This window comes from Salvelinus namaycush, unplaced genomic scaffold (genome assembly GCF_016432855.1).
Source record: "Salvelinus namaycush isolate Seneca unplaced genomic scaffold, SaNama_1.0 Scaffold1934, whole genome shotgun sequence".
Taxonomy (NCBI): Eukaryota; Metazoa; Chordata; class Actinopteri; order Salmoniformes; family Salmonidae; genus Salvelinus; species Salvelinus namaycush.
In genome coordinates, this window is record NW_024058713.1 from 2,074 (window position 1) to 14,214 (window position 12,141).

The 12,141-nt window shown below is 43.3% G+C and overlaps 1 protein-coding gene across 1 annotated transcript; it reads right to left on the minus strand.

Moving 5' to 3' along the window:
* Positions 1–1,438: 1,438 nt before the first annotated feature.
* LOC120037857 (fibulin-5-like) lies at positions 1,439–8,778 on the minus strand (the record flags this gene model as incomplete). The annotated part of the gene is made up of 4 exons (XM_038983825.1): positions 8,658–8,778; positions 6,242–6,358; positions 3,849–3,965; positions 1,439–1,561 (listed from the first exon to the last, which is right to left on the minus strand). Coding segments are annotated over exons 1-4 (478 nt in total), but the record flags the coding sequence as incomplete, so codon positions are not given.
* Positions 8,779–12,141: the final 3,363 nt, after the last annotated feature.

The following is a 12,141-nucleotide window of genomic DNA, read 5'->3' on the forward strand; positions in this document are numbered from 1 at the left end:
CCGCTGGACAGGTTAGGGTTAGTACAGTAGGTGTCCCTGATTACCTTCACAGCTCCTCCCATCCTCATAAAGGTAGTATCCCCCTGGACAGGTTAGGGTTAGTACAGTAGGTGTCCCGGATTACCTTCACAGCTCCTCCCATCCTCATAAAGGTAGTATCCCCCTGGGCAGGTTAGGGTTAGTACAGTAGGTGTTCCTGATTACCTTCACAGCTCCTCCCATCCTCATAAAGGTAGTATCCCCCTGGGCAGGTTAGGGTTAGTACAGTAGGTGTTCCTGATTACCTTCACAGCTCCTCCCATCCTCGTAAAGGTAGTATCCCCCTGGACAGGTTAGGGTTAGTACAGTAGGCATTCAATACCTGGACAGGTTAGGGTTAGTACAGTAGGTGTCCCTGATTACCTTCACAGCTCCTCCCATCCTCGTAAAGGTAGTATCCCCCTGGACAGGTTAGGGTTAGTACAGTAGGTGTCTCTGATTACCTTCACAGCTCCTCCCATCCTCGTAAAGGTAGTATCCCCCTGGACAGGTTAGGGTTAGTACAGTAGGTGTCTCTGATTACCTTCACAGCTCCTCCCATCCTCGTAAAGGTAGTATCCCCCTGGACAGGTTAGGGTTAGTACAGTAGGTGTCTCTGATTACCTTCACAGCTCCTCCCATCCTCGTAAAGGTAGTATCCCCCTGGACAGGTTAGGGTTAGTACAGTAGGCATTCAATACCTGGACAGGTTAGGGTTAGTACAGTAGGTGTCCCTGATTACCTTCACAGCTCCTCCCATCCTCGTAAAGGTAGTATCCCCCTGGACAGGTTAGGGTTAGTACAGTAGGTGTCTCTGATTACCTTCACAGCTCCTCCCATCCTCGTAAAGGTAGTATCCCCCTGGACAGGTTAGGGTTAGTACAGTAGGTGTCCCGGATTACCTTCACAGCTCCTCCCATCCTCATAAAGGTAGTATCCCCCTGGGCAGGTTAGGGTTAGTACAGTAGGTGTTCCTGATTACCTTCACAGCTCCTCCCATCCTCATAAAGGTAGTATCCCCCTGGGCAGGTTAGGGTTAGTACAGTAGGTGTTCCTGATTACCTTCACAGCTCCTCCCATCCTCGTAAAGGTAGTATCCCCCTGGACAGGTTAGGGTTAGTACAGTAGGCATTCAATACCTGGACAGGTTAGGGTTAGTACAGTAGGTGTCCCTGATTACCTTCACAGCTCCTCCCATCCTCGTAAAGGTAGTATCCCCCTGGACAGGTTAGGGTTAGTACAGTAGGTGTCTCTGATTACCTTCACAGCTCCTCCCATCCTCGTAAAGGTAGTATCCCCCTGGACAGGTTAGGGTTAGTACAGTAGGTGTCTCTGATTACCTTCACAGCTCCTCCCATCCTCGTAAAGGTAGTATCCCCCTGGACAGGTTAGGGTTAGTACAGTAGGTGTCTCTGATTACCTTCACAGCTCCTCCCATCCTCGTAAAGGTAGTATCCCGCTGGACAGTGACACTGGAAGGAGCCAGGGGTGTTCACACATCGGTGCTGACACAGAAACTCTGAGAAACCACACTCGTCCAGGTCTACAGGTGATACACAGCATTAATAGTCATCACAGTAAATCACCTAACATCACAGTACATCGCAGTACACTGCAGTACACCGCAGTACATCACAGTACATCACAGTACATCACAGTAACATCACAGTACATCACAGTAACAACACAGTACATCACAGTACACCACAGTAACATCACAGTAACATCACAGTACACCACAGTACACCACAGTACATCACAGTACATCACAGTACACCACAGTACATCACAGTACACCACAGTACACCACAGTACATCACAGTACACCGCAGTACACCGCAGTACATCACAGTACATCACAGTACATCACAGTACATCACAGTACACCACAGTACATCACAGTACACCACAGTAACATCACAGTACACCACAGTACACCACAGTACATCACAGTACACCACAGTACACCGCAGTACATCACAGTACATCACAGTACATCACAGTACACCACAGTACATCACAGTACACCACAGTACATCACAGTACACCACAGTACATCACAGTACACCACAGTACATCACAGTACACCACAGTAACATCACAGTAACATCACAGTACACCACAGTACATCACAGTACACCACAGTACACCACAGTACACCACAGTACACCGCAGTACATCACAGTACATCACAGTACATCACAGTACACCACAGTACATCGCAGTACACCGCAGTACACCGCAGTACATCACAGTACATCACAGTACATCACAGTACACCACAGTACATCACAGTACACCACAGTAACATCACAGTACACCACAGTACACCACAGTACATCACAGTACACCACAGTAACATCACAGTACACCACAGTACACCACAGTACATCACAGTACACCACAGTAACATCACAGTACACCACAGTACACCACAGTACATCACAGTACACCACAGTACACCGCAGTACATCACAGTACATCACAGTACATCACAGTACACCACAGTACATCACAGTACACCACAGTACATCACAGTAACATCACAGTACATCACAGTAACATCACAGTACACCACAGTACATCACAGTACACCACAGTACACCGCAGTACATCACAGTACATCACAGTACATCACAGTACACCACAGTACATCACAGTACACCACAGTACATCACAGTAACATCACAGTACATCACAGTAACATCACAGTACACCACAGTACATCACAGTACACCACAGTACACCGCAGTACATCACAGTACATCACAGTACATCACAGTACACCACAGTACATCACAGTACACCACAGTACATCACAGTAACATCACAGTACATCACAGTAACATCACAGTACACCACAGTACATCACAGTACATCACAGTAACATCACAGTACATCACAGTAACATCACAGTACATCACAGTACATCACAGTAACATCACAGTACATCACAGTAACATCACAGTACATCACAGTAACATCACAGTACACCACAGTAACACCACAGTACATCATAAAACATCACATCATAGTCATCACTGTCATTACAATATTGCCCAAGAATTACAGTTCAACGTGTAAGGAGGGGCACAAATGATGACAGACCAATAGCAGATATAACATAATGATGGTTATGAATCACTAGGTCACCATAGACCTCCTTTATCTGTCTCACTGCAACAACCTAGTGTCTCAAACAGCACCCTATTCCCTATGTAGTGCACCATAGGGCTCTGGTCAAACATAGTGCACTATATATGAGGAATAGGGTTCCATAGGGCTCTGGTCAAAAGTAGTGCACTATATGAGGAATAGGGTTCCATAGGGCTCTGGTCAAAAGTAGTGCACTATATGAGGAATAGGGTTCCATAGGGCTCTGGTCAAAAGTAGTGTACTATATAGGGAATAGGGTTCCATAGGGCTCTGGTCAAAAGTAGTGTACTATATAGGGAATAGGGTGCCATAGGGCTCTGGTCTAAAGTAGTGCACTATATAGGGAATAGGGCTCTGGTCTAAAGTAGTGCACTATATAGAGAATAGGGCTCTGGTCTAAAGTAGTGCACTATATAGGGAATAGGGCTCTGGTCTAAAGTAGTGTACTATATAGGGAATAGGGTTCCATAGGGCTCTGGTCAAAAGTAGTACACTATGTAGGGAATAGGGTTCCATAGGGCTCTGGTCTAAAGTAGTTGACTATATAGGGAATAGGGTGCCATAGGGCTCTGGTCTAAAGTAGTGTACTATATAGGGAATAGGGTGCCATAGGGGATGGCCACCCTTCTCTTTGGTTGCAGCACCACAGAACCTATTGGATCTCTCGTCATCACCATTGCAGGTGGTCCCGTCAGCAGCCAGCTCGAATCCCTCTTCACAGCTACACATGTAGGAGCCGTAGGTGTTGAAGCAGCCGTGGGCGCAGGGGTTGTCCTCACACTCATCCACGTCTAGAGAGGAGGTTAGAGTATCACCTTCACTACAACATCACCACAAGGTTATTACCTCAAACCTTTTACACATGTTGTTGTGTTACAGCCTGAATTTAAAACGGATTACTGGCCTACACACAATACCCCATAAATATAAACACACACAATACCCCATAAATATAAACACACACAATACCCCATAAATATAAACACACACAATACCCCATAAATATAAACACACACAATACCCCATAAATATAAAAAAAGAATTGTGGTTTTACATTTTTTTTTAAACAAATGAATTACAAATGAAAAAGCTGAAATGTCTTGAGTCAAGAAGTATTCAACCCCTTTTGTTATGACAAGCTTAAAACCTCTTAAGGATCGGACCCTTTAAAAAAAAATGTGCCCCTAAAATGACATACCCAAATCTAACTGCCTGTAGCTCAGGACCTGAAGCAAGGATATGCATATTATTGGTACCATTTGAAAGGAAACACTTTGGAGTTTGTGGAAATGTGAAATTAATGTAGGAGAATATAACACATTAGATCTGGTAAAAGATAATACAAAGAAAAAAACATGTGTTTTCTATTTATTTTTTTGTTGGTCAGCGCTCCAGTAGAGGTTAAATAAGTTCAGGAGTAAAAATGTGCTTAACAAGTCACATAATAAGTTGCATGGTTGAGTGACTATCTCATCTCTGTACCCCACACATACAATTATCTGTAAGGTCCCTCAGTTAAGCAGTGAATTTCAAACACAGATTAAACCACAAAGACCAGGGAGGTTTTTCAATGCCTCGCAACGAAGGGCACCTATTGGTAGATGGGTAAAAATGTAAAAAGCAGACTTAAAAAAAAAAAACTTTATTTAACAAGGCAAGTCAGTTAAGAACAAATTCTTATTTTCAATGACGGCCCTTGTTCAGGGGCAGAACGACAGATTTGTACCTTGTCAGCTCGGGGATTTGAACTTGCAACCTTTTGGTTACAAGCCCAACGCTCTAACCACTAGGCTATAGATTTCACCATGAGGCCACTGGTGACTTTAATTACAGTTACATAGTTTAATGGCTGTGATAGGAGAAAAATTAGGATGGATTAACAATGTATTGTAGTCACTTTACAATACTAACCTAATTGACAGAGTGAAAATAAGGAAGTCTGTACAGAATACAAATATTCCAAAACATGCATCCTGTTTCCAACAAGGCACTAAAGTAATACTGCAAAAAATGTGGCAAAGCAATTAGTTTTTAATCCTGAATACAAAGTGTGATGTTTGGGGCAAATCCAATACAAACACATTACTGAGTACCACTCTCCATATTTTCAAGCATAGCAGTGGCTGCATCATGTTCTGGGTATGTTTGTAATCGTTAAGGACTGGGGAGTTTTTCAGGATAAAAAAAACAGAATGGAGCAACAGGCAAAATCTTCGAGGGAAAACCTGGTTCAGTCTGCTTTCCACCAGACACTGGGAGATGAATTCACCTTTCAGCAGGACAATAACCTCAAACACAAGGCCAAATCTACACTGGAGTTGCTTACCAAGAAGACAGTGAATGTTGTCTGGCAATGATCAACAACCAACTTGACAGAGCTTGAAGAATTTTGAAAATAATCAAATGGGCAAATATTGCACATACAGGTGTGGAAAGCTCTTAGAGACTTACCCAGAAAGACTCACAGCTGTAATCGCTGCCAGAGGTGGTTCTAACATGTAATGACTCAGGGGGTTGAATACTTGTCTAATCACAATATATTAGTGTTTTCATTATTAATTTTTTTAACAAATGCTAGAATTTTTCTTCCACTTTGAATTTAACAGAGTATTTTGTGTAGATCGTTGACAAAAAAAATGACAATTACAAACATTCTAATCTCACTTTGTAACACAATGTGGAAAAAGTCAAGGCCTGTGAATACTTCCATAAGGCACTTTATATGTGTGTGTGTGTGTGTGTGTGTGTGTGTGTGTGTGTGTGTGTGTGTGTGTGTGTGTGTGTGTGTGTGTGTGTGTGTGTGTGTGTGTGTGTGTGTATACGGGTGTATGCATGGATGCCAGTGTGTGTGTGTGTGTCTGCACAGTGTGTGTGTGTGTCTGTACAGTGTGTGTGTCTGTACGGTGTGTGTGTGTCTGCACGGTTTGTGTGTGTGTCTGCACGGTTTGTGTGTGTGTGTGTGTGTGTCTGCACGGTGTGTGTGTGTGTGTGTCTGCACGGTGTGTGTGTGTGTGTGTGTGTCTGCACGGTGTGTGTGTGTGTCTGCACGGTGTGTGTGTGTGTCCACCTTGACAGGTTCTGCTGTCGGGGTTGAGGAGGAAGCCAGGGTTGCAGGAGCAGGAATAGGAGCCTGGCACGTTGGCACACAGCTGCTGGCAGTAACCGTAGCGACACTCATCAATGTCTGGGCACAGAGAGATGGAAGTTAAACAGTACCCGTAGCGACACTCATCAATGTCTGGACACAGAGAGATGGAAGTTAAACAGTACCCGTAGCGACACTCATCAATGTCTGGACACAGAGAGATGGAAGTTAAACAGTACCCGTAGCGACACTCATCAATGTCTGGACACAGAGAGATGGAAGTTAAACAGTACCCGTAGCGACACTCATCAATGTCTGGACACAGAGAGATGGAAGTTAAACAGTACCCGTAGCGACACTCATCAATGTCTGGACACAGAGAGATGGAAGTTAAACAGTACCCGTAGCGACACTCATCAATGTCTGGGCACAGAGAGATGGAAGTTAAACAGTACCCGTAGCGACACTCATCAATGTCTGGGCACAGAGAGATGGAAGTTAAACAGTACCCGTAGCGACACTCATCAATGTCTGGACACAGAGAGATGGAAGTTAAACAATATCTGGACACAGAGAGATGGAAGTTAATCAATATCTGGACACAGAGAGATGGAAGTTAATCAATATCTGGACACAGAGAAATGGAAGTTAAACAATGTCTGGACACAGAGAGATGGAAGTTAATCAATATCTGGACACAGAGAGATGGAAGTTAAACAATGTCTGGACACAGAGAGATGGAAGTTAAACAATATCTGGACACAGAGAGATGGAAGTTAAACAATGTCTGGACACAGAGAGATGGAAGTTAAACAATGTCAGGACACAGAGAGATGGAAGTTAAACAATATCTGGACACAGAGAGATGGAAGTTAAACAATGTCAGGACACAGAGAGATGGAAGTTAAACAATATCTGGACACAGAAAGATGGAAGTTAATCAATATCTGGACACAGAGAGATGGAAGTTAATCAATATCTGGACACAGAGAGATGGAAGTTAAACAATGTCAGGACACAGAGAGATGGAAGTTAAACAATATCTGGACACAGAAAGATGGAAGTTAATCAATATCTGGACACAGAGAGATGGAAGTTAATCAATATCTGGACACAGAGAGATGGAAGTTAAACAATATCTGGACACAGAAAGATGGAAGTTAATCAATATCTGGACACAGAGAGATGGAAGTTAATCAATATCTGGACACAGAGAGATGGAAGTTAAACAATCAATGTCTGGACACAGAGAGATGGAAGTTAATCAATATCTGGACACAGAGAGATGGAAGTTAATCAATGTCTGGGCACAGAGAGATGGAAGTTAAACAATATCTGGACACAGAGAGATGGAAGTTAAACAATCAATATCTGGACACAGAGAGATGGAAGTTAATCAATGTCTGGACACAGAGAGATGGAAGTTAAACAATATCTGGACACAGAAAGATGGAAGTTAATCAATATCTGGACACAGAGAGATGGAAGTTAAACAATCAATGTCTGGACACAGAGAGATGGATGTTAATCAATATCTGGGCACAGAGAGATGGAAGTTAAACAGTGTCTGGACACAGAGAGATGGAAGTTAAACAATATCTGGACACAGAGAGATGGAAGTTAAACAATATCTGGACACAGAGAGATGGAAGTTAATCAATATCTGGACACAGAGAGATGGAAGTTAAACAATATCTGGACACAGAAAGATGGAAGTTAATCAATATCTGGACACAGAGAGATGGAAGTTAATCAATATCTGGACACAGAGAGATGGAAGTTAAACAATATCTGGACACAGAGAGATGGAAGTTAATCAATATCTGGACACAGAGAGATGGAAGTTAAACAATATCTGGACACAGAGAGATGGAAGTTAATCAATATCTGGACACAGAGAGATGGAAGTTAAACAATATCTGGACACAGAGAGATGGAAGTTAAACAATATCTGGACACAGAGAGATGGATGTTAATCAATATCTGGACACAGAGAGATGGAAGTTAAACAATATCTGGACACACAAAGAGACCTGGAACAATCAGGAAAAGCAAGGTGTGTCCCCACCTGCCAAGGACACACACACACCGTGCAGACACACACACACACACAGCAAAAAACACTTTAAACATATAGTGTATTTCTACATATAGTAATGATTGACATTTCCGTAATGACGATATAGCATAGTATTTGGCCTACTCCTGAAATAATATGATTTCATTGTCTGTAATGGGTGGAAACCCCAGAACTTACCATTCGCTGCACAACTTTCCCACACACACAGACACACACACACACACACACACACACACACACACACACACACACACACACACACACACACACACACACACACACACACACACACACACACACACACACACAGGTTCTTACCCTGACACTGTCCCCCGACCAGCCAGTAGCCCTCGGTACAGGAGCAGGTGTATCCTCCAGCTGTGTTGATACACACCTGGGTGGGGTTACACTGGTGGGAGTCTGTCTCACACTCATCCATGTCTGGAAGAGAGGAACAGAGAGAGGTTGGTTCGACTGGGTTAAATGTATCCCTCCTCCCCCAACGGAAAATATATTTCCCCCCTTGTACTATTAAAAAAAAAATGTTGCTCACCCTCCTCTCTGATAAAATGAACTAAAAAAAAAACTAGAACTGTAGTGACTCTTTGTTTATAAACGTGGATATAGACTTGACCACTTCAGCATGGTTTTGTGGAACAGTCGATGCCACGCAGAGCGAACGAGCCAGAAGCTTGAGGGTTCGCCGACCACCACGGACGAGCTCACTCTCTCTGCCTGTCTCATCACTCTCTCTGCCTGTCTCATCACTCTCTCTGCCTGTCTCATCACTCTCTCATCACTCTCACTCTCTCTGCCTGTCTCATCACTCTCTCTGCCTGTCTCATTACACTACGATCAAAGCCGACTGCAAACAATCATTAGCTAGGGGGAAATCAGATTTTTAAAAACATGTTGATGCTATATGTCATGCCCTAATCTGTTTCACCTGTCCTTGTTATTGTCTTCACCCCCTCCAGGTCTTATTTTCCCCAGTGTATTTATCCCTGTGTTTCCTGTCTCTCTGTGCCAGTTCGTCTTGTATATTTCCAAGTCATCCAGCGTTTTTTCCCGTTCTCCTGTTTTTTGCATTCTCCTTTTTCTAGTCCTCCCGGTTTTCACCCTTGCCTGTTTCTGGACTCTGTACCCGCCTGCCTGATCATTCTGCCTGCCTTGACCTCGAGCCTGTCTGCCACTCTGTACCTCCTGGACTCTGATCTGGTTTTGACCTTTTTGCCTGTCCACGACCATTCTCTTTGCCTACTTCCTTTGGATTATTAAACAAGAGTCCAACCATTTACCTCCTGTGTCTGCACCTGTGTCTCGCCTTGTGCCTTGACACTATATGTATAATTATATAAAATATATGCAGCGATTTTCCACCAACCGGTTTCTGTGTCAATGATTTATAGAGTTAAGTCTGAATTCAGGCCATCCTGATTTATAGAGTTAAGTCTGAATTCAGGCCATCGTGATTTATAGAGTTAAGTCTGAATTCAGGCCACCCTGATTTATAGAGTTAAGTCTGAATTCAGGCCATCCTGATTTATAGAGTTAAGTCTGAATTCAGGCCATCCTGATTTATAGAGTTAAGTCTGAATTCAGGCCATCCTGATTTATAGAGTTAAGTCTGAATTCAGGCCATCCTGATTTATAGAGTTAAGTCTGAATTCAGGCCATCCTGATTTATAGAGTTAAGTCTGAATTCAGGCCATCCTGATTTATAGAGTTAAGTCTGAATTCAGGCTGTTGATCTGACTGTTGATCTGGCTGTTGATCTGGCTGTTGATCTGACTGTTGATCTGGCTGTTGATCTGGCTGTTGATCTGGCTGTTGATCTGACTGTTGATCTGACTGTTGATCTGGCTGTTGATCTGACTGTTGATCTGGCTGTTGATCTGACTGTTGATTTGGCTGTTACCCTGGCTGTTGATCTGGCTGTTGATCTGGCTGTTGATCTGGCTGTTGATCTGACTGTTGATCTGACTGTTGATCTGACTGTTGATATGGCTGTTGATCTGGCTGTTGATCTGACTGGTGATCTGGCTGTTGATCTGTCTGACTGTTGATCTGGCTGTTGATCTGACTGCTGATCTGGCTGTTGATCTGGCTGTTGATCTGGCTGTTGATCTGACTGTTGATCTGACTGTTGATCTGGCTGTTGATCTGGCTGTTGATCTGACTGTTGATTTTGCTGTTACCCTGGCTGTTGATCTGACTGTTGATCTGACTGTTGATCTGGCTGTTGATCTGACTGTTGATCTGGCTGTTGATCTGACTGTTGATCTGGCTGTTGATCTGGCTGTTGATCTGACTGTTGATCTGACTGTTGATCTGGCTGTTGATCTGACTGTTGATCTGGCTGTTGATCTGACTGTTGATTTGGCTGTTACCCTGGCTGTTGATCTGGCTGTTGATCTGGCTGTTGGTCTGACTGTTGATCTGACTGTTGATCTGACTGTTGATCTGGCTGTTGATCTGGCTGTTGATCTGGCTGTTGATCTGACTGGTGATCTGGCTGTTGATCTGTCTGACTGTTGATCTGGCTGTTGATCTGACTGTTGATCTGGCTGTTGATCTGGCTGTTGATCTGGCTGTTGATCTGACTGTTGATTTGGCTGTTGATCTGACTGTTGATCTGGCTGTTGATCTGGCTGTTGATCTGACTGTTGATCTGACTGTTGATCTGGCTGTTGATCTGGCTGTTGATCTGGCTGTTGATCTGACTGTTGATTTTGCTGTTACCCTGGCTGTTGATCTGACTGTTGATCTGGCTGTTGATCTGACTGTTGATCTGGCTGTTGATCTGGCTGTTGATCTGGCTGGTGATCTGACTGTTGATCTGGCTGTTGATCTGGCTGTTGATCTGACTGTTGATCTGGCTGTTGATCTGGCTGTTGATCTGACTGTTGATCTGACTGTTGATCTGGCTGTTGATCTGGCTGTTGATCTGACTGTTGATCTGGCTGTTGATCTGACTGTTGATCTGACTGTTGATCTGACTGTTGATTTGGCTGTTACCCTGGCTGTTGATCTGGCTGTTGATCTGGCTGTTGATCTGACTGTTGATTTGGCTGTTACCCTGGCTGTTGATCTGACTGTTGATCTGGCTGTTGATCTGACTGTTGATCTGGCTGTTGATCTGACTGTTGATCTGACTGTTGATCTGGCTGTTGATCTGACTGTTGATTTGGCTGTTACCCTGGCTGTTGATCTGACTGTTGATGTGGCTGTTGATCTGGCTGTGACAAAACTACAGTCAGATTTGAAAGCTATGTAGGAATTCCTTGCTGATTCAAAACATGTGCTTAATACAGGCAAAATGAAATAAATTTTTAGACTCTTGTAAGAATGTTTCAGATGACCTAAATGTTCACTCATTAGATGGTTCTTCGATCAAACGTGTTTTCCCGCATATAAATACCTAGGTATTATGATTGATATGGATTTGATGTTTAAAAAAACAAAACAGATGATCTGGTTAAGAAGATAAGGTTTAAAGTTGTTATTTTTCCACAGAAACAGATGGTGCCTTTTCTCTAAGCAGTAGGAAGCAGATTATTCAGTCAACCTTTTAATCTGTTGTTGATTACGGTGATATTATAAATCAAAGTGCAGCTGCTGCTACTCTTAAACCTTTGGATGCAATACACCATAGTGTCCTTCGTTTTGTTACAGGTGACACTTTTTATATTCACCACTGCATCCTGTATCAACAGGTTGGCTGGACGCTAAAGACCAATAGATCTCTACATTACACCCTTTTTATTTATAAGGCGCTACTTCCTAAACTTCCATCTTATCT